Source organism: Nilaparvata lugens, chromosome X (genome assembly GCF_014356525.2).
Source record: "Nilaparvata lugens isolate BPH chromosome X, ASM1435652v1, whole genome shotgun sequence".
Lineage (NCBI taxonomy): Eukaryota > Metazoa > Arthropoda > Insecta > Hemiptera > Delphacidae > Nilaparvata > Nilaparvata lugens.
Genome location: NC_052518.1, coordinates 99224885 through 99248093, shown reverse-complemented (window position 1 = coordinate 99248093; position 23209 = coordinate 99224885). Strand labels below are relative to the sequence as shown.

At 30.5% G+C, this 23209-nt stretch overlaps 1 protein-coding gene across 1 annotated transcript; it reads left to right on the top strand.

The window, feature by feature from the left end:
- The first annotated feature begins 1132 nt into the window (after positions 1-1132).
- Positions 1133-22069, top strand: LOC111043243 (Na(+)/H(+) exchange regulatory cofactor NHE-RF2). Its single transcript, XM_022328145.2, has 3 exons — positions 1133-1721; positions 16103-16201; positions 20181-22069. The coding sequence occupies exons 1-3, from the start codon at positions 1269-1271 to the stop codon at positions 20352-20354; spliced, it is 726 nt and encodes a 241-aa protein (XP_022183837.1). The 5' UTR covers positions 1133-1268; the 3' UTR covers positions 20355-22069.
- Positions 22070-23209: the final 1140 nt, after the last annotated feature.

Here is a 23209-nt window from a genome sequence, read left to right as displayed (position 1 = left end):
TTCTGATTGATAGTCAGTTATATTATCCAATATTTTGTCAGTCAGCAGTTTTTCAGTGTATCCAAATTCAGTGATACATTCCTACTATTGCAAGAAACCCGACTGAGCTAGGTAAGTATCCATTTGGACATATTTCATCTTCTTCAGGTACACAAATAGTGCTAGGAAAATGAGAAAGTCAATAAACAAAATGGTTATTGTAGTAAATTATAAGGTTTAATACATTATTCATAAATAATATACATCAATAAGTTCTATGGAATAGAAAAAGTTTGAAATGGTGATAATATAAAGAAAATAAAAAATGGGTTTGAGTTCATTACATTGCTTTTGTAAAATTTGTACTTTTTATGCGTTTCCAAGCACACAGCAAAAACTGTTTTAAAGTCTCTGTTCTGTTATAAAATGTGTTTGATAGCATACTATAGTGAGGTCCACGCTATAATGGCAGTGGATAAAGATAGAAGAATAGCGATGCCGATTCTCTACATTAATTAATTATATTTCTACACTGTCAAAAATATAATTGGCATTGTTGTGGACCTAGAAAAGGATAGTGTACCATCGGCTTTGTCGAATGATAGACAAGGGTAGCAAAACCAAAGTTGATCAAATACTGTCATAACGTGGACCTCACTATAGACTCTTATTTTTAATTAAATGATCCATACGATACATTTTTACATCAATGTAAATAGTATATTTTTATATCAATTGATAGTATCAATAGTATATAACTGTATAATAAAAAATCAAGGAAGAATCGATACTATAGAATAGATCATTGTATGAAAAATCAATGATCGATACGATAGATCGATGTAATGACAAATATATCGATATTATGGATCGGTCGAACAATGTATGGATCGATCTATTGTTTTTTGATGGCTGATCGATAAGACATCACGGCCTACTTGATTCTCATGTTTGCTTTTTATTTCTGTGTGGATAAAATTCATAAATAAATGAAATTATCTCTTTCCGAATTAAAAATATGAAAAGTAGTTCATGAAATTAATTTTTGAGAATCTGTGAAAGTAAAATCGACCTTAATAGATCTTGTCTTCATAAAGTTGTTAAAGAAATTGTTGTGGTAATAGTCATGTGATATGCGTCTTGATTCTGAAATTCACTTGTTTTCGTTTGAAGGAGTGGTTTGAGCTTTGAGTGGTGTGTGGTCGTTCCTTCTTGGTATTGTCGTTGCCAGTAGTTTTCAGAGTTGAATTGTGTATTATTTCATTATTCGCGAGGATATCAGTCGAATAATGTCGAACGGTTCGATTACGCCAAATAATCACGTTATTAGGCTTTGCCATATCATCAAGTGGGATGATTTCGACGGATATGGTTTCAATTTGCATGCTGAGAAAGGAAAACCGTGGCAATACATAGGTAAAGTTGATGAGGGCTCTCCTGCCGAGGCTGCTGGTCTCAAGGAAAATGATAGAATTATTGAAGTTAATGGGGTAAATATTGCTACTGAAAATCACAAACAGGTCGTTCAGAGAATAAAAGCTATGCCAGATGAAACCAAATTACTCGTGGTCGATCAAGAAGCTGATAATTATTTCAAATCGAAAAGTATAGTGATAAAAAGCACACATCCAAACGTTGTTGTTATGAAGACTCCAAGGCCAGGATCTTATCTAAATGGAACTGAAATTGAGGATAACCATTCTCAAAAGTCTGAAAAAAGTGGCCTGTCACTAGATAATGAGGTAAGTTACAACTTATTCATTGCACGATGTTAAAGAATCAATATATAATATAGACTAAACACTTATCAATTTTCATGTTTGAACACTTAAAGACCAACCCCATCAGGAATTATTTTCAAGGGTTGCATAATTATAGTCAATACTAGAGGCCACTACCGAATCATGCATGAATCAACAGGTTATATGCCTATAAGTTGGTTCTATATTTTAGAATCTTTACGAATATTTTTGATTAGCATTTTCTTCTGAATGCTTTCATATTTAATTTATTTCTTCAAATATGAGTTGGATTCAACATAACAAAAATTATTGAAAGCTTGTTAAAAACAAATTACAGTAAAAGTTAATAATTTGTCAATCCTATTATCATGATGAGAATGCTCTCACCCTATTCTATATTTTATACTCTATTCATCCTGAATAAATGCTGTAGAATGAATTGGTACCTTACCTATTACCTCAGAATTCTAAAAACCAATTAAAGAAGGGAATCTGTGAATAATTGTTGGAAAAGAAATAGCTACGGCAATCTTTCTTTCCATTAACTATTTTATTCACTGATTAAGTATTTTAATATGAACTGTTTATTATACAGAAATCACTATATAATACTCTTTACTTTTTAATGTAAATGCAACTATTTTAGTTTCAGCATTCATGCCATTTTTAAGTGTCTAAGTGAATTGTCACTTTTCAGTGAATATTTTACCTTCAGCAGCTGGCTCATTTCATATTATTAATGTGAAATAAGCCAGATGCTAAAAATGTTTACTTATAACTTATATCATATAATGTAAATCGTCCCTAATATTTTACATTAGAAATAGCCTATGAAATAATTCAGCTGCTGAATAAAGGTAAAATATTTGTTTACGGAAAATAACAATTCACTTTGATTCTTGAAAATTCTGGAACTGGTTGTGTTTAAGCTAGGCCTATATAAAAAATTATAAAGAGTGTACCAATGATTTCTAGAACATATATCTTTCCTCAACGTTTTCGAATAATAAATATTACTTCATCCACTTGAAAATGATTATGAATCACTTCAGAAAAAAACTTTTTTGTTGAAAGGCAAACAAAACTTGTGCAATATAATATTTTAGTCTAGATTGAAGTAGTACCTACCCTATGAGTAAAATTCATGTTATTTCAATTTTTTCTACTTTTTAGACCTCTTCTTATTAATCTTAAATAATAAATTCATTTAATATATTTTCAGACTTCATCAAATATATTAGGCCTATATCAAAATGAAAAAGATTTCTCAGGAAAAAATGTTTTCCGATTATTACTTTTGAGATTTGAGCGAATAGTTTCAATTTTTGGGACATTGTTTCTAATTCGGTAAGAGATAAATTCATTAAATTTTGAGGGTAGAATCTAGATGGTATTGTTGATTGAGTAAAGGAAAATATTTCCTGAAAATAAATCAAATTTTGAGAAAGTTATTCCATTTTCAAAAATTGGCCAAAAATAACCTAAGTTGATTCAAGATTCATTTATTGTCAGAACACTTTAATGCAAAGCAAAATCAACAATTTAATAAAAAATTCTAAAATATAACAATAAACATTAATAGTCATCACAGTCACATCGTAATATATACAAAAGAAGACAAAGATAAGCAAATTCTATATAATATTTATAATAAACATTTTTAAAACAGTTGAGAAAATACACAGACATCACCACAAATCCTCATAACCATATGGACAGCAGTCAATTAGAATCTTTTTAATGGAAACTTAAAACTGTTAATATCACATTCTTTAATATTAGCAGGTACCGTAGTTTATTAAATAACCTCTTTCCAAATTCAACAAAACTTTTCAAAGTTAAATGGTAATTGCACTGTGATAATCCAAGTGCTTCTGCTTGTCTTGTAAAATGATTGTGAATATTACTATTTGTGGGTAAGATGGAAAGATTTTTTCTGGTATACATCAGACATTCAAACACATACAAAGCATAAACAGTCATAATATTAAGTTTTTTATGGATGACCGTTGAGTAGGTTATAGCTTCTCAAAAATTTATATCTCCAGGAAATCTGTTTCTTATTCAACCAACAATACCATGAAGAATTGTTCTTCAAACTTTCGTGAATTTATCTTTTACCGAATGTTTGTTACTTGAATTTTTGGAATCTGATAGGTTACTTTAATTTGAAATGATTTGTATAAAAAACTGAAACTTCAGGTGCTCATATTTTAAAAAGTAATAATCGGGGAAAAATTCTTTCCTGAAAAACTTTTCCATTTTGATAACTTTCTAACTTTTTTCGATGTTTAATCCAAGCTCCTAATATCAATGGAACAGCTTGAATCTAATATTGGAAGCTAGGATGTATCTCAGTGTAGCGTAGCTATAAGTGTTAAGAGACCTTCACTTAAACAAATTTCTCCCGCAATCTCAACTCAAGAGTATAAATGGGGCCTAAGCTGTACAACGAGTCTTAAACGATCCTCACTTATCCAATCTGATTGATTAAATATCTTTGTGACCACTCTTGTGTCTCTATTGGATTGAGACAAAGTTATAATGGCAGTGGAGAAAAATAGAAGAACAGCGTTGCCGAATTTCTGCCATGCCACTGTCTTCTATAAAAAATAGCTGATTCCGGTATATCTATTCAATGTTAAAAAAAATCTGGTGTGGTACACTCACACAACTTTCCTTGCTCATTGAACTGTAAGCCTCATTCTTAGACGAGAATAATTTAGGGGAATAACATAATGACGATTGGCGGCAAAATATTTGCAACTACGATCAGACTACTTTATATGTGTATATATAATTGTTTTCAGAGTACGTTTTCCTTTGTGTAAATTGTGAAATTCTATGATTTTTTCAAAAGTCGTCAAAACAGCTGTTCTACAGATGAAATATCTAGACAATGACTGTGTTCTTTTTATAAACTGCTCTACCTACCTACCTCATGCACTAGAAGGAGGTTACAACGTCCATTTCTCAAGGATGGGGTGGACCCCATTAGTTTCCCAGGGAAAAGACTCATGCCAGTTGATAGAGCTGATAAATAACTATACAGGGTATGAATTTGAAAAAAATCGGTCAAGTAATTTTTGAGAAAATCGTGAAAAACATGGTTTTTTAGTAATTATCTGCCATTTTTCTCAAGAATATTACGAAGCTCCTGCAATTTTCCCAAAAATGAGACTCATGTCAGTTGATAGGGCTTATGAATGCCTATGGTATAAATTATCTATGGTATTATCTATGGTATAAATTTGAAGAAAATCGTTGAAACCGTTTTCGAGAAAACCGTGAAAAACATGGTTTTTCAGTCATTATCTGCCATTTTTCTCAAGAATATTACAGAGCTCCTGGAATTTTCCCAGAAATGAGACTCATGTCAGTTGATAGGGCTTATAAATAGCTATCCATGGTATGAATTTGAAGAAAATCGTTAGAGCCGTTCACGTTCGAGAAAAACGTGAAAAACATGGTTTTTTAGTAATTATCCGCCATTTTTTCCGCCATCTTGAATTGAACTTTATTGAATTTCTTATTGTCAGATCCTTATGGTATAAGGACCTTAAGTTTGAAATTTCAAGTCAATCGGTTAATTAGGAATGGAGTTATCGTGTTCACAGACATACACACACACACACACACACACACACACACACACACACACACACACACACACACACACACCACACACACACACACACACACACACACACACACATACACATATATACACACACACACAGACCAACACCCAAAAATCATGTTTTTGGACTCAGGGGACCTTGAAACATATAGAAATTAAGAAATTGGGGTACCTTAATTTTTTTTGGAAAGCAATACTTTCCTTACTTATGGTAATAGGGCAAGCAAAGTAATAACATTAAATTCTCTGCTTTGCCAATGACTTGAAGATTCAAGATTCATTCACTGTCAGAACACTTTAAACAAAAATCATTTTTTTGGACTCAGGGGACCTTGAAACGTATAGAAAACATGAAATTAGGGTACCTTAATTTTTTTTGGAAAGCAATACTTTCCTTACCTATGGTAATAGGGCAAGGAAAGTAAAAATGCAAGACAAAGTCAACAATTCAATAAAAATTCTAAAATATAACAATAAACGTTAATAGTCATCACAGTCACATCGTAATATATACAAAAATAAGACAAAAATATGCAAATTCTATATAATATAAGAAACATTTTTAAAACAAGTATATCACAGTTAAGAAAATACAAAGACATCACCACAAATCCTCATAACCATATGGATAGCAGTCAATTAGAATCTTTTTGACACAAACCTTAAAAATATTAATATCACATTCTTTAATATGAGCAGGCAGTTTATTAAATAACATCTAACCAAATCCCATAGAAGATAGCTGATACCGTTATATCTGATGTAATATTAACAGTTTATAGTTAAAAATTATAATAATTTGGTTTTGAAACATCTAAATTTAAAAATCAACATCTTGAAAGTAATTAAGAACTGAAAATTTCGTGAACTGTACAACTACAAGACTTAACCTATTTTGGACTATGTGTAACCTTATCTAAATTTGGGAGAGGAATAGCACAAGGTTACCTTATTTTTTCTCTCCCTATCATTTTGATTATGTACTTATTGTATCAACCAATCAATAAAAATTATGTTCCATTCGCCGAGAAAATACATTTTTCAATGATTTAATAATAAATTTTCATATTTGAGATTTTGTTGATTAATTATATTTCTACATTGTTAAAAACCGATCTGACAACGTTGTGGAGCTAGAGAAGGATAGCGCTAATTGCTTTGTCGAATGATAGATAAGGTTAGCAATACCAATGTTAATCCATTATATATCCAGACCTAAACTATATCAAGTTACCAAATTGAAATAAATTTCTAAGAAAAACTTTGTTTATAATTTTTACTTTTTTAAAAGTTGAGCTTTAATCTTTGGGTGAGTCTTTCCAGCATTTGTAGAAAATAAATTTATGAATATTTGAGGATAAATTCGTCAACAATTCTTCTTGCATGAAAGGTTTCGTTTAGAAAGGGTTTTCTTTATCACTACCTCTTCTTGCAAGAAAAGTCTTGTTTACCGAACCACAAACTTGATTTGGGAAGCGAATTGGTTTTGTGTTCGAGCTGATAAGCTATCAATCGATAAGATACGCGGTTTCAGAATAACAATTTCAAATTAGTTGTTGTTTTAGTTAGTTATGATCATCAGACTAGTGTACTATTAGAGTAAAGTTTTATGTCTGGTCTGGTCTCTATTGAAAGGCCATTCATAGTTGAATTGAATTTAGTCATGATCGGAATCGGTATGATGGTTCCAATCACTAGTGGAAGATGTAACAAGGAAAATACTAAGAAGTGGTTTATTGAGGAAAAATATCAAGGTAAGTGACACGCCTCCATTACAAAGAAACTGATAATTTCATCACATTTGACAATATTTTTCATGAATAAAAATGTCCCATCAGATAATACTTCAAACGTTCATTAGCAGCCAGCTCAAGAAAAATTAGAAAATTAATACTACAGAGTACAACCTTGATTAGCAATGGGCAATGATGATATGTTATTGAAACACACATATCTGGCATTATTCTTGTCACGTTTTGATAACGTTAAGGACGTTATTCAAACAAAAACCTGTATGGCTTTCAAATTACTTGAGAATCATTTTTGATCAATTTTAAATAAATAAAAGTTTGGAGCTATTTTTCTAATAGGCATAGGTACCAAAATAGGCGCTGATCTAAAATTGAATATTTTTGAATTCCCAAATTTTCAAGTACTCTATTAAAATGGATAAGGAATTCTTTTTCCTCCTGTGAGGTCCACGTTCTAATGGCGGTATTTGATTGACATTAGTGTTGCTATCCTTGTCTACTAAGCAGATAGCGCTTACCTTTTCTAACAACGTTGCTAGATAGTTTTTAGTATTTCAAGTACTCTATTAAAATGTATAAGGAACTATTTTTCCTACAGTGATGTCCACGTTATAATGGCAATATTTTATTAACATTGGTTTTGATATCCTTGTCTATCATTCGACAAAGCAGAGAGCAATAACCTTTTCTAGCAACGTTGCCAGATCGTTTTTTAACAATGTAATTCTGTTATCTCCATCTATGACGAGCACTTGATGGTTAGATTGCGTCAACTTATGAAGGAATATAGTGTAGGCCTATATAAGTAAAATAATAAATAACTAAAAATATTTATAGAAAGAAAAATAAAAATCTTAGTACCCTTTTTGAAAAATTTAATCACAATATGTTTCGGACATTGATGCCATTTTCAAGTGATATGAAATAAATAAATAAATACGCTAGAAGATTCTTATTTTTATCATATGTTAGTGTATTCATATGATTTTATGAATTAAAACTAAAGGGTAGGCTACTAAGATTTTTATTTTTCTTTCTATTTCTATAAAAGTAGCCCTATACAGAAAAGAGATAAAAAATATTTATTTCCAAAAAAAACTAAAACTACTACATCAATTACAGAAAATATTTGATAGTTTGCAATTACATACAATTGCTAGTTTCATTAATATCTTATAATGTGTCCTCTACATGTTAAGTGTTTTCTGTGTGGAAATTGACCTACTCCACTATAGCGTACCATGTTCTAGAGTGTTAAAAGTAATATAAAATATACTATATTTTAATATTATGTAGGAATATAATTAATTAACAGAATATGAAAATTTGGTATTTAATCATTGAAAAATATATTTTCTTGAAGAATAAAATGTATAATTTATTACTGTATTTCCTACCACAATGAACAGTTAATCTTACATCAGATATACCGGTATCAGCTATATTCATTCTATAGAAGGCAGTGGCAAGGCAGAGAACCGGCAACGCTGTTCTCCTATCTTTCTCCACTGCCATTATAACGTCACTATAGTGTTCAAATCGAAATCTTGGAAAAATGTTAACAATGTGCAAAAGTCCGATGCTCAACTTTAAGCCTGAATGAGTCTGTTATCGCTTAGAGACATGTTATCCTTCTTCACAGATGATCATTAAGAGTAGTCTGTATAAATTTAGAATAGTAAATATTAATTTTTGTCCGTAAGGCATTATATTGAAATAAATATATTTTAATCTTATCTTTTGAAACTAATTCTTTGATCTACTGAAATGCGTCTCTGTAATTATACAGAATAATATTATAGATGTTCATTAGAATGTGTGAGTCATATACTTGTTCTCAAATAATTATTAATATTATCTAATCAAGTATTTTAATAGCGCTACTTAATTGTTTATAAAATAGAATTATAGTACACTTTTTTGAAATTAATAAAATAATAGATAGATTAAAAATACAAATTTATATTAAAATAAAATATTTTTTATCCGCCCCCTGGACCCTCGACTGGATCGTCAAAAAATGAGATCAGCGGTCTCGCTTAGATCTCCTGCATTTTTCATTTGAGCATGCTTCATTCCATCAGAAAGTCAAAGTACTTCCTCGCTCGATTAATTTCAATTATTTAGTACAGGGTGGAAAACTTCGTTAGGATATGTTGGAAAAACGCTGATTTTGGGCGTATATTTGATGAAATATTAAAGTCACCTCATCACAAAATTATTAGACCCTAGCTAAACATCTGTAAAATTTGAACATTTTCTGTCTATTACTTGATGAAAGAACTAGGAAAACGCAAAAAAACTCTAATTTTGGGCGTGTCTTTGACTTTATTGCAAATTCCTTCTAACACAACATTATTACACCCTAGCTGACCTTCTGTACTAAATTAGAACAATTTATGTTCATTTGTTCTCGATAAATCTGAGAAAAAGCAAAAAAAACGCTGTAAAAACTCTAATTTTGGGCGTATCTTTGACGTTATTGCAAATTCCTTCTAACACAACAGTATTACACCCTAGTTGAGCTTCTGTAGTAAATTTGAACATTTTCTGTTCATTTGTTCTCGATAAAGCTGAGAAAACGCTGGAAAATCGCAGATTTTGGGCGTATCTTTGGAAATTTTTCCAAATCCGTTCTTAGTGGGCCTCTAAAGGGCCAACTGAACATACCCACCAAGTTTGAACGTGTTTGGTCCGGTAGATTTTTAGTTCTGCGAGTGAGTGAGTGAGTGAGTCAGTCAGTCAGTGAGTGAGTGCCATTTCGCTTTTATATAATATGATATAATATAGATATAGAAGATATAGATAAAGATAATTTGTATTTTTATTAATTTCAAAAATGGTAATATAACTCTATTTTATAAACAATTCAAGGAGCCCTATTAAAATAATTCATTAGATAATATTAATAATTATTTAAGATCAAGTCTGTGACTCACACATTTTGATAAAAATCTATAATATTATTCTGTATAATTAGTATAAATATGAAGCATTTCAGTAGATCAAAGAATTAGATTCAAAAGATGAGATTAAAAATATTTTTATAAATAAAAACAAGTAGCCCTGATTTCATACATTTTAAGAAGATATTGAATTGTTTAATTATTATAGAAATAATTAGTACCCTTTTTAAACTTTTTTACATAGACATTATAAATTATATGAGTGCTGAAACCACTTCTATTTATGTAAAAACGTTTACAAGGAGTACTACCTATTTCTATAATAATTATCAATATTAATACTCTATCAATCATGATTTAATGGTACTCCAAATTTTATTTTTTTCATTGTCATCATTTATTATTGGTACAGATTGACGAATCCAGAATATTTATTTCAGCTCAAATCATGAAGAATTCTTCCTTCACTTTAGTGTATAATTTTTCTTTCAATTTAATGTGTAACCGCATTGTATCCCAAGTTCAAGAACTATGCATTTTCTGTGAAAAATTTTATTTTTCGATTGTCATCATTCATTGGTACAGATTGATGAATCCAGAATATTTATTTCAGCTCAAATCATGAAGAATTCTTCCTTCACTTTAGTGTGTAATTTTTCTTTCAATTTAATGTGTAACCTCATTGTATCCCAAGCTCAAGAACTATGCATTTTCTGTGAAAAATTTTATTCTTCGATTGTCATCATTCATTGGTGAAGATTTATAAATCCAGAATATTTATTTTAGCTCAAATCATGGTAATTTTCTTCCTTCACTTTAGTGTGTAATTTATCCTCTTCTGTAATGTGTTACAGCATTGTATCCCAAGCACAAAAACTATGCATTTTCTGTGAAAAATTTTATTCTTCGATTGTCATCATTCATTGGTACAGATTGATGAATCCAGTATATTCATTTTGGTTTAAATCATGATAATTCTCCCTTTAATTTAGTGTGTAATTTTTCTTTCAATTTAATGTGTAACCGTATTGTATCCCAAGTTCAAGAACTATGCATTTACTGTGAAATAAATTTTCAGGTATTATTTTCCTGAGGGTTTAGAAATGTGAATTTAATTTCCTTCTCATTGAATTCTACCATTCCATTTGTTTTATCGTATGCATCTTAATTTCCTTCTCATTGAATACCATTTGTTTCCATTTCAATTTGTTTTATCTATCTTATTTATGTTTTAATTTATCTTTGTTTTAAATTATTTTATGTATCTTCTGAGTCAGTCTATTCCGTATCGGTTTTTCTTTTTATGTAGTAAGATTACATTGATATAGTGAGGTCCACGTTATAATGACAGTATTTGTTCAACTTTGGTTTTGCTATCCTTGTCTATCATTCGACAAAGCCGCTGGTACTATCCTTTTCTAGGTCCACAACGATGCCAATTATGTTTTTGACAGTGTAGAAATATAATTAATTAATGAAGAGAATCGGCTTCGCTATTATTCTATCTTTATCCACTGCCATTATAACGATAGGATTCTCATTTTCTAGACTTCCTGATCCTTGCGGAACAGTTTTTTATGTTTTCTTATGGTTCCACTTTATTCAACGATGAGCCAAGCCAACGTGACTCTTGGCAGAAGTGCAAAACAAGGATCCTTGCTGACACACATAATTCCCACGAATGACCTCCAAACGAAGCCCTTGAATTGTTCAATACTCTCTCACAGTATTATCCTTCTTCCTCTATTCTTTGTCAGTGTAACTAGCAGGTGGAATGACGTAAGATTTATTCTCGTATTCACTGTGTCTAATGAATGAAAATTATTTTCATGATGAGCCACTTCTGTAAAACTGCTTATTCGGAATGTTATTTGAATTATCTAATAACTTACCTATAATATTATTTTGTATTATTAAAAAACTATTTCATAAAAATAAACATACTAGATTTAAATATCATAACATTTAACTTGTGTACTTTCTCTGTACATCATAGGAAATTCCACTCCCCTATTCTATGCTTCTCACCACCATAGAGTATAGAATTTAATAAAGAGTATAGAGTTCTTTTTGGACAGAACATTTCAAATTTGGTAAGATATAATAAATTCACAAAATAAATTTTGTCACAACCAAAGATAAACAAAATACAACCAAATATTATATATATATATATATATATATATATATTATATATATATATATATATATATATATATAAAGAAAGAAATTAAAAATCTCAGTACCCTTTTTTTGAAATAAATAAAAGAGATACAGAATAGAGATAAAAAATAATATATATAATATACACAGGGTGGCCACCTACCGGGAAAACCGGGAGAACCTCGAATTCCTCATGATTTTACCAACTGGAAAAAAATACCGTGAATTCCTCATGAATTTTTCCAATTACTCTTGAATTTTTCATAAATTTCAATTAATTTAGTAAAGAAGTGTACAGTACAGTGACAATAAACTCAAAAAAAAAAACTTGATGGCTAGCAATAATAATTGGCAATGTTTTTTGAACTACAGTACCTAACCTTAAAAAATATCTAAAAGAATCAATAATCTTTTCATGTCAAAAATTATCAATATATTTGGAAATTCAAATATGTATTCGCGATTCGTCATGGAAGATCAAATCATCAAATCATTTATTTGCCATAAAATAAATACATATTCAAAACATAATAAAAGAAAATACATAATTTTATAATCAAAAGTATAAAATAATTAAAATAAAAATTAAGCATAAATAATAACAAAATCTTAATTAGATTTTCAATGGTAATCCGGCATCACCAGCAAAAGGAATCAAGCCTTGCCCGCTGGTGAGAGTTGCAATCAGCTAGTTAGATCAAACTGAAGATTTCCATAATAAATTATTTACGAATGTATCTTGTTTCTCAAATACCGCGGATAGTCTACCTGGAAAATTTTAAATTTTACTCTGGAAAACCGGGAATTACTCATGTTTTTTTTTTTTATTTTAAATTGGTGGCTACCCTTGTATACAATATTTTGATACAACCAAAATAAGCATACTAGATTTAAATATCATAACATTTGCCTTTCTCATCGCATCATAGGAAAATCCATTCCCCTATTCTATGCTTCTCACCACCATAGAGTATAGAATTTAATAAAGAGTATAGAGTTCTTTTTGGACAGAACATTTCAAATTCGGTAAGATATAATAAATTCATGAGATTTAGAGGATGGATTTTTCATGGTATTGTTGATCTAGTAAAACAAACATTTTCTGAAAATATCAATTTTTAAGATAGTTATTCAATTTACTAAAAATAACCAAAAGTAACTTTTAGTTGAGTTATTTTTTGCTATAAAAAGTAATGATCGGAAGAAAATGTTTTTCATTTTGATAGCTTGATGATATAAAAATCGAAAAACTTTAAAAAATATCACAAGTAGAAAGTTTATTTTTAGCCATTGAACAGCCTTAATGTGCAATGTATATTGCAGAGATTTGAATTGAATTAAATAGGCTAAAATATAAGAATAATTCACAGTATAAGTTGAACATGAATTAACGATTTTATAGACGAGCAATAAAAAGTATAAAATCTAGACATTGGCAAGCAATGACTCAATGATGAAGCGTAGGATAAAGAAATCAGTAGAGATCATGTGATTGGTAAGATTACGTCACACAGAATAAAACTCATTCATTGAGAAAGAATGCTCAATGCTGCTGTAACGATGGTGGTTTAGTAATTGAGTATTTTTAGTTGTTAATTGACCATAAAGAAGAAATATCAGGAATTTTCTGTAGTGTTTTCCGCTTTATAGTTAGTTTCAGATTTTACATAGAAACCTGGCTTTTCAAAGAAAATCGTATTAGATATCGGGATTAATTTTTTCAACTTTAGCTTACAGATACATATTTGTATGGTCGGGGGGAAACATAGTACTAGTAGTTCTGTGAACAGTAGACCTCACGCAGTTTTCTCATCCACAAGTATCTGATGTCACCTTTTCTAGTTGAATCACAATTCACAGTTGAATCATAATTCACTCTTAAAAACTGTTATTTGTTTTCTCCAAGATCAAAAACTCACTTATGTTAATAAACTCAGTTCACGTTCGAATTTGTATCCCATATGATAATTTATTCAGTTCCGTGATAATTTTTCCATTTGATAAAAATATTTCTCAACTATTTTAAAATTATCTTTCTTCAATCAAGAATATTATAATTTATTCAGCATTATTTAGTTCATTTAATCATTTTTACTTTCCATAGGTAAGGAAAGTATTGCTTTCCAAAAAAAATTAAGGTACCCCAATTTCAAGTTTTCTATACGTTTCAAGGTCCCCTGAGTCCAAAAACATGATTTTTGGGTGTTGGTCTGTGTGTGTGTGTCTGTGAACACGATAACTCCATTCCTAATTATTAACCGATTGACCTGAAATTTTAAACTTAAGGTCCTTATACCATGAGGAACCGTCAATAAGAAATTCGATAAAATTCAATTCAAGATGGCGGAAAAAATGGCGGATAATTACTAAAAACCATGTTTTTCACGGTTTTTTCGAAAACGGCTCTAACGATTTTCTTCAAATTTATACAATGGATAGCTATTCATAAGCCCTATCAACTGACATGAGTCTCATTTCTGGGAAAATTTCAGGATCTCCGTAATATTATTGAGAAAAATGGCGGATAATTACTAAAAAACCATGTTTTTCACGGTTTTCTCCGTCAAGAGGTTATGTTGTGTTCATGATTTGATCAACACTCAATTTCAAATCCAAAGCATCAAGTTTTGAATTTGTCTGGTTAATTAATTTTCAAACACAAAACCGAACAAGTTGTGGATCAATACATTAATATTTTCAATAAAAACAATATAAAAACCTTGTAGTACCCTTTATTATTAAAAATAATATTATTTTAAACCAAAAAATAAACTGTAAATAATATAATTAAAAACCTTTATTATTAAAAATAATACCCTTTATTAGTTGTTGAATGATTTTAAAGCTTTTAATAATGAAGGGTACTACAAGGATTTATATTGTTTTTATTGAAAATATTAATGTATTGATCCACAACTTGTTCGGTTTTGTGTTTGAAAATTAATTAACCAGACAAATTCAAAATTGTAGTTGATACTTTTCAGGACTTCAAATCAAATCATGAACTCAACATAACCTCATGACTGTTCATTTTAAATTAAGGTTGATAGCAGTTTTGGGCAAATGCCTGTTTTGTATCACTTTTTGGACTTGGAATTGTGTGTAAATCAAATCATGAACTCAACATAACCTCTTGACTGTTCATTTTAAATTAAGGTTGATAGCAGTTTTGGGCAAATGCCTGTTTTGTATCACTTTTTTGGACTTGGAATTGTGTGTAAATCAAATCATGAACTCAATATAACCTCTTGACTGTTCATTTTAAATTAAGGTTGATAGCAGTTTTGGGCAAATGCCTGTTTTGTATCACTTTTTTGGATTTGGAATTGTGTGTAAATCAAATCATGAATTCAATATAACCTCTTGACTGTTCATTTTAAATTAAGGTTGATAGCAGTTTTGGGCAAATGCCTGTTTTGTATCACTTTTTTGGACTTGAAATTGTGTGTAAATCAAATCATAAACTCAACATAACCTCTTGACTGTTCATTTTAAATTAAGGTTGATAGCAGTTTTGGGCAAATGCCTGTTTTGTATCACTTTTTTGGACTTGAAATTGTGTGTAAATCAAATCATGAACTCAACATAACCTCTGGACTGTTTATTTTAAATTAAGGTTCATCTTAATCATTCTTTATTCTCATTCTTTATTTATTCTTTTTTACAATGAAGCACACAGATCGGGAGAGAAAAACTAATAATACCTTGTACTATTTCTCTCCCAAATGTAGGTAACATTAAAAGTCCAAGTGAGATTATGTCTTATAGATTTTCACAAAATTGTTTGTCCAAAAATATTTATACAAACCATTTGGGTTTGAAAAAAAGGTTGAAAACAGTTTTGGGCAAATGCCTGTTGTTTACACCTGAATTGTATCTATTGTCTATGGATAAATTAATAATTTTTTTGCATCGTTTCAGGTGTCATACAAAGGAAGCAGCGGTGCAACTACTCCTTCAAGCGACAGGAAGCACAGTCCAGATAGTTCCAGTCCTGAACCAAATGATTTCGCAGATGAGGTATATGATTTCAGACAAAATTTTACAAAATACTATAGTGAGGTCCACGATTCAAGATTCAAAATTTCTTTATTGCAAAAAAACATTTATACAAATGCATAGCATCGTCATAAATTAAACATGGTAAATAAAAAGTTGAAATCCTCCATATCTCACAAAAAAGTAGAAAACTCAATGTATTGGAACAATACGAAATTTGCAACCACACAAAACAGTCTCCTAAATGATCAAGTAAATTTCTCTTCCCACACACTCTTTGACAAAATAGTCCATAGTTCAAAATTACCGCCTCACTAAGTATCCACCAACCCAACCCCCACCACAACCTATTCCACCACCTTCATCCCTTACCACACATAGCCTTGTCATCTGAGAAATTTCCCACAGTCTGATGATGACCAACAATAGGTCGAAACGATCGTCACTACAAAAGTAAGTGTATTTTCACTTCAAAAGTGTTTTTTAAAATTCAAGTTTAAATAAAAAGTATTTACATTCAAAGAAATAAAAATACAAACAGCAAACAAAATACCCTCAAATTAGAGACTCCTCTTTTCTATATGGACATATTTCTATTAAAATATTTTTTATGGTTCTCTTAAAATTACCTACTTCCAGCTCCTTTAAATGTGTAGGAAGCTTATTATAAGCTCAATAATAATGGCATTATTAGAGAAACATTTGTGTTGATACCGTTGTCTATCATTCGACAAAGCAGATAGTGCCATCCTTTTCTAGCTCTGCAACGTTGCCAGATCATGTTTCAACGATGTAGAGATATTATTAACAAAACATTCATTCTCAACTATGAACATTAATTATTTAATCATTGAAGGATATATTGACTTATAGCAGCTGAGCGATTTGTTTTGCTAAACCCAGAACTATTTGATTGTAGTCCTTTCCAGTTTTTAAACAGCTTATACGTTCAGAATAATTGATGTGATATTCATATAGAAATGCAAAGATATGATTTTATTTTCTTGTTATATCACTACAATCATTGATGGTATGTCAATGTTTTGTTCTTCATCTCTTTATTTCAAATTAGTATATTAAAAATTAGATATAATTATGGAATACCTTTTTATTTTATTTGATCACAAGTAGTTTCAACTCATAAGAGTCCATTTCAAGTGTAAATAAATGGCTATTATGTGTTGAAACTAGTTGTGATTTGATGGAATGCGAAAGAGTACTTCATAACTTTATTTCTTTTCAATAATTTTAATTTTAGTAGTCCCAAAGAGAAAAGTGAGTATCCAAACTGATTTGTCATCAGTCCACTCTAATTTTAGCTAATTAAGTGTCAATACAAATTTATTCCATTACTTTGTATACATAAGAATGTTGATGAACTGTTAGCGTAGAATGAGTAAATTTGTTAATTTACTTTGTAAATTAGGATATGAAACCAGGATATACACAAAAGCGATAGTCAACGGGGATATTGGTGTATGTTTGTTACACAAAACACATTTGAACATATGAGCAGACGTTTTAGGGCAGGTCTTTTTAATTTTACTTTATGTGGTGTAACGTACTTAATAAGGCTAGTTATTTGTGCAACTCCATTGCTTCAAACAACATAATTATTATAAACCTACCGTATGAATTTTTTTGTAATTTATGGACTAGTTTTCTAAATTCGGTGTACATGAAATCTTTTTTCCTTCGGAACTCAGATTTACATGTTGCGTTCATTTTAAAAGTATTTCAGTTTCTACAAAGTATTACTGTATTAAAGTGTAGTAATGAAATTAATGTGGTACATAATATATATTATCCAATTATTGAATAAAAATGCTTGAAACTATCACAACCATTTATTTATTTAATCGTATATTTTAAAATTATTTTATTTTATTATAATCCAATTAACTTGTTAACATAAAACTATTTCAGGTTGTTACACTATTACCAATCACAATTAATCTGACCTCAATGGAAATAGATTGAACAATGGCGAACAACAGAAAGTGATTTCTGATTATTTTCAATAAATAAGTGACAATCTCATGTCTTCTTAATCATTATTATCTACAGGTTCATCAACCTTTCTTAACCAAAAATGTTTTCCTCAGGTTGAGTAATATTGTTCTCATCATGAATTTGTTTGAAATCTTCTAAGGAAAATTATTCTCTGAATTATCTCATTCTAAGTCAAGATCTCGACAATCATAATGAATCATAGAGCTTTAAATCACCTTTACCCGGATGTACTTTTCCTCTTATGTTTTCCCCTTTAAAGATCTCTGTGCCATTATTAATTTATGATTCCATAGAAATTCTTTGTTTTTCTGATTCCTGTTGAATTGTTCCCAATTCTAAAATGCAATTAGACCATTTTACAACTGAACAATCCAATAAACGATTGATCAATAATATTTCAAATTAAACATGTACAGAATGGCTGTGTAACATTAATGACTTCACCCTTGTTAAATCAACTCACTTAATATCTAGAGATGTCTATGTATGACTAAAGTATGACTAATGTATGACACAATAAAAAATTACCATAAAAGAAAAGGACTTCTCCTTATAACGCAGCTTAATGAGTGAATAAATTTCATGAAACTTTGCAAAAGTGCTCCTCTTAGGAATACTCAGTTACTCGTATCCATATTATATAATCCATAATTTGTGACAAATTTAACTCTTTTTATTAATAAAAATACACATCAATTTACCCGTAGCACACTCCCTTATAATTACGGCCAACTGTAGTAAATGCTTTCAATATTAATTTTACTTCATTAACATCTAGTAAACTCCAATTTGAATATCAGAGTAATAAACTACTAGGTTAAATAAAATTCCGGAATACTTTATTAAGAATAAAATAACAAAAAACAAATTGAGAGTAAAACAGAACTATTATTTTAAAATTGAGAATTGAGTTGGCTAAATCATCACAATTTGGCAATATTAATTGTGTAAAAATTATTAAAACTAGACAATTTTTATATTATTTTTCTGTGTATCTATATTTTGTTTATCAAGTACTTGACTATTGATAAAATTCAACATCCATAGATTATCATCCATCAACAGAATATTGTATTATTTGTATTGTTGTTATTAGATTAAAAAATGTATTTCTTATTTTTAGAACTCGTGGCTGGAGCACAAGGCTCCTTTTTCCAGTCACGCCAAAAACTATTGTAATATAATGATTATTTTTTTTGTATAAACATTTATTGTATTTGGCAATAAATTCATTATTCATTAATCATATAAAAGTGTGTCATAAACTTAATTGTGTCATAACTCATGTGCAAACGGAACGTAAATACACTCTCAAGTGACACAGATATTAACTGTGTCATAACTTATGTGTGAGTTTCAAGTTTTTTTATTTTGAATTAAAAGAGAATAGAGTATATGGTTTTTCCATTAAGGTACAAATTTATTGTGTAGTTGGAACCTTAAGGCTCCATTCGTTTTTTGCCTTCGGCAGTCAATTTTTGTTGATAATTTACAAAGGAAACATGTTTTAAATGATCTATGCAACAGTATATTAAACCGAATATGGCTTAGTGCAAGAATTACCAATTTCAATTGACCTTGAAATTGACTTAGTTTTAGCACCCAGCTGCAAATAGGCCTATTACTTCCGACGACACTTCTGTTATTTTCAAGCGAAATCTTGTATTAATTTTATCTTTCTAATTGCTAATGGAATCAAAAGGAATGATTTTGAAGTATTTTCGTTTCTGATAACGAATATTGCAATCACTCCATTTAGAAACTTCTAGAAGACGGTGGAAATGACAGATAATGTAATAATCAGTCATGAAAAATTCAAAATTCATAAAGACTTTTCCGTTTTTCAATACAGTGGAAAAATTGAATTTTGCGCTCTGTAATCAGTACAGGAATAACCACTTTTCTAAGTAAAACAATGTTATCTAATATTTATTGTCTCAAAAATTGTTGAAATCGATAAAACCTCTTATTCTACTTTCGGTTTCAGAATATGATGCAATCCGGAAACAATCAGAACAACAAAAACTTGAATGCTGCTCTCAATTTGAATATGACTGCTAAGGAGCTGAGAGAGAAGCTGGCCCTGCGTAAGAAGTATGATCCAAAAAAAGATGCCACCATCGATTTCAAGAAGAAATACGACATTGTTCAGAAATTGTAGGAATCTACACTCGATTGGACAACATTTCTGCACATCATTGTTATTTTCAACACTTCTTAACTAAGTATCTTTCGTAAATAAGTGATATATATATATATATATTTTAGTTACATTTATCGAGTAAAAGTTATCCAACCTTTTATTGTTATCAATTATTATCGATAACAAATGTCTTAGTGTAGGGGACAAGTTACTGATTGATTTCATTTCACAGACGATTTTTTCATTTTGGAAGCATTCAAATTAATATAATAGATAACTAGATTACTAGATAATTATATCTAGATTCTTGATTGAAACAAACTCTTGCACTTATTTTATAATAGGAGTTAAATGTACATAAGAAGTGCAACAATTAATTTAAATCGCATAAAACGATTTTTAATTGTAGTTCTTCAACTATTCACTCCAAGCTCAAATCGTTATTTCATTACAAATTTTCCTATTTTATTCTGAAGAATCTTCTTCAACAAGGGGTTTTTAGTTTACAAAATTGACTCATGGCTAGGTTCGTATTCTTTCTTTCACACTGTTAATTAATTTTTATGTTCTATTTTTAATGTCTTATTTTATGCTCTAACATCTTCAGCTGTAATACAAAGTGCTCGTTTAAATTGAGCACAACGAAAATGCGTTCAACTAGAATTTTACTACTAAATAAATGAATATTCGTTTACTTTGTTTCTGTGTACACACATATTATTGGACAAGTTTATTCGAAATAGATTCATAAAACTTATAACTTGTCGAGTTGTACATAAAAATATTAGTTGTTGCCATTATTCCAGAGTAAAATAAACTTGAACGTTTTTTCGCTGTGTTTGATTGGCTCGAGTCATTTTGAAAGTTTAATTTTCGATTGAATGCTTCAGTGAAAAGTTTTCTGTGAATCGTAGTAGTTTGGTTGAATTTGAATGTATTACCTTTTTAAGAATTTTACATTTTCTTCACAATAATGTGATTTGTGCTATGTACTTCCGTCCGAATATTGTTTTCAAAGAAGATCCAGATTGTAAAATGACAAACATGTTGCATGACAATCCGCGATAAAATGATACTAACTGGCTCAAAATGATTCAGAAAGAATAATTTCATGTATTAGAATATAGTAAGATTATGTGAATTAGTAAGGTATTTTCTTGTAAATCTTTTGGTAAAATGTTTTAAAACATGCATCGGTTGACCACTCAAGTATTTCCAATGCTATTCTGCCTTTGTAAGGGTTGTACCGGTTCTGTAAATCTATTAAATTTAGGCAATCAGTATTATTAATGCATTCAGTATTATAATACTATCCATATCACTTGCGATAATACCATCACTGTATATTTCACTGTATTCTGCTTATAACTAGATTGATGGAATTAGATTTCAAACAACGTGTAAGGCAAGCTAGCATTTCATAAGCAATTATCAATTCAAATAAGTGTGGACTGAATATTTGTGGGGTAGAGATTATAAAGTCATTAATTCAAATTCTTTATTCAGCAAAACAAGCATAGTATACAAACATTTTTTGATCGCCCACATGGACCTCAGGGGCCAGTATTTGGGTCGACAGTCGATCAGAGATAATTATACTGAAAGATCAGTAAGATGGAACACTATATTTGATACAAAATATAACTGTACTTCTGAATCAAACTTCAAGTCATGATGTGGGCGTAGCGCTGATGGCATTTGTGGGCAAGGAGTGACGGCGTGTCGTCATGTGACATTGTCGGCGGCAGTCGCGAGTAGATTCTCTCTCTTTGTCTCGCAGCTAAGGAACATTTTCTGTTGTCTTCTAGTTCTCATTTTTGGGGCCTCGCCAAGCAAGTGCTTAAGCAGCGGATGTGCTTTCATCGCGGCTCTACTGCTGCACAACTGATGGGCATGCTGCGACAGATGACTGAAAATTGGTTTAAAACTATATTTTTAATGAATCTGAAATTACTTCTTTCCATTGAGCTCATTCTTCATTTTGTGGATATGATTTTCAAGTTGGTTCAGATCTTCCTGACTTTGTAAGCGCGTATTTTCAAGTTGGCTACTCTCTGCTACGCTTCCTGAGTTTTGGACGTCCATTGCAGAGCATCTCTCGCCGCATGCCACTTTTTAGCAGAAATAGGGCCCCGGGAAAACGCACGCGCCGGTTGATCATTTCCTTGTCGTGGCACCAGAATGTGATCTCAACGAGAACAGCGAATGTTTCTTAGCTGCCAGACGAGAGAGTCCCTTCTCGATTGCCGTTAACAATGTCACCTGACGTCACACCTTTTTCTATCTCTTTGTTCACACACGACGTCAGTGTCACGCTTACATTATGACTTGGAGTTGGTTAATACTAGAAGGAACCACACTCATTCAAGCTGCATGGCCATACCATCTGAAGGTTTTTCGTTGGACGAAATTGCTCTCAGGAAGAAGATGCACAAGTAGTGACTGGAATTCATCAACAGTCCTGTGGACTCTGTTGACGCTGGTGCCAGCTGTTGGTCGAAGAAGGAATTGAGGGATGAATAAGAATAATCGAAGGACAAAAATGCTGGTTGTGTGGATAATGTTCACAACATGTTAACAGTTGACAAAAAAGAACGTCGGTGTGCTCGAGAGAATCAAAAGTACCTTTTAATAGAACTAGAACAACATCTGGATCAGGAAGAGTCACCTGTAAATATATTGTCAATGTTATCCATACAATCATTATTTTCGTCCTTCGATTCTTCTTCTTTATCCTTCAATTCCTTCCTTGACCAATAGTTGGCACCATGATCAACATAATCCACCGGCCTGTTGATGAAATCCAGCCACTCCTTGTGCATCTTCTTCCTGAAAGCGGCGTTGGTGATCTCGATTTTGTCCTCTAGTGGATC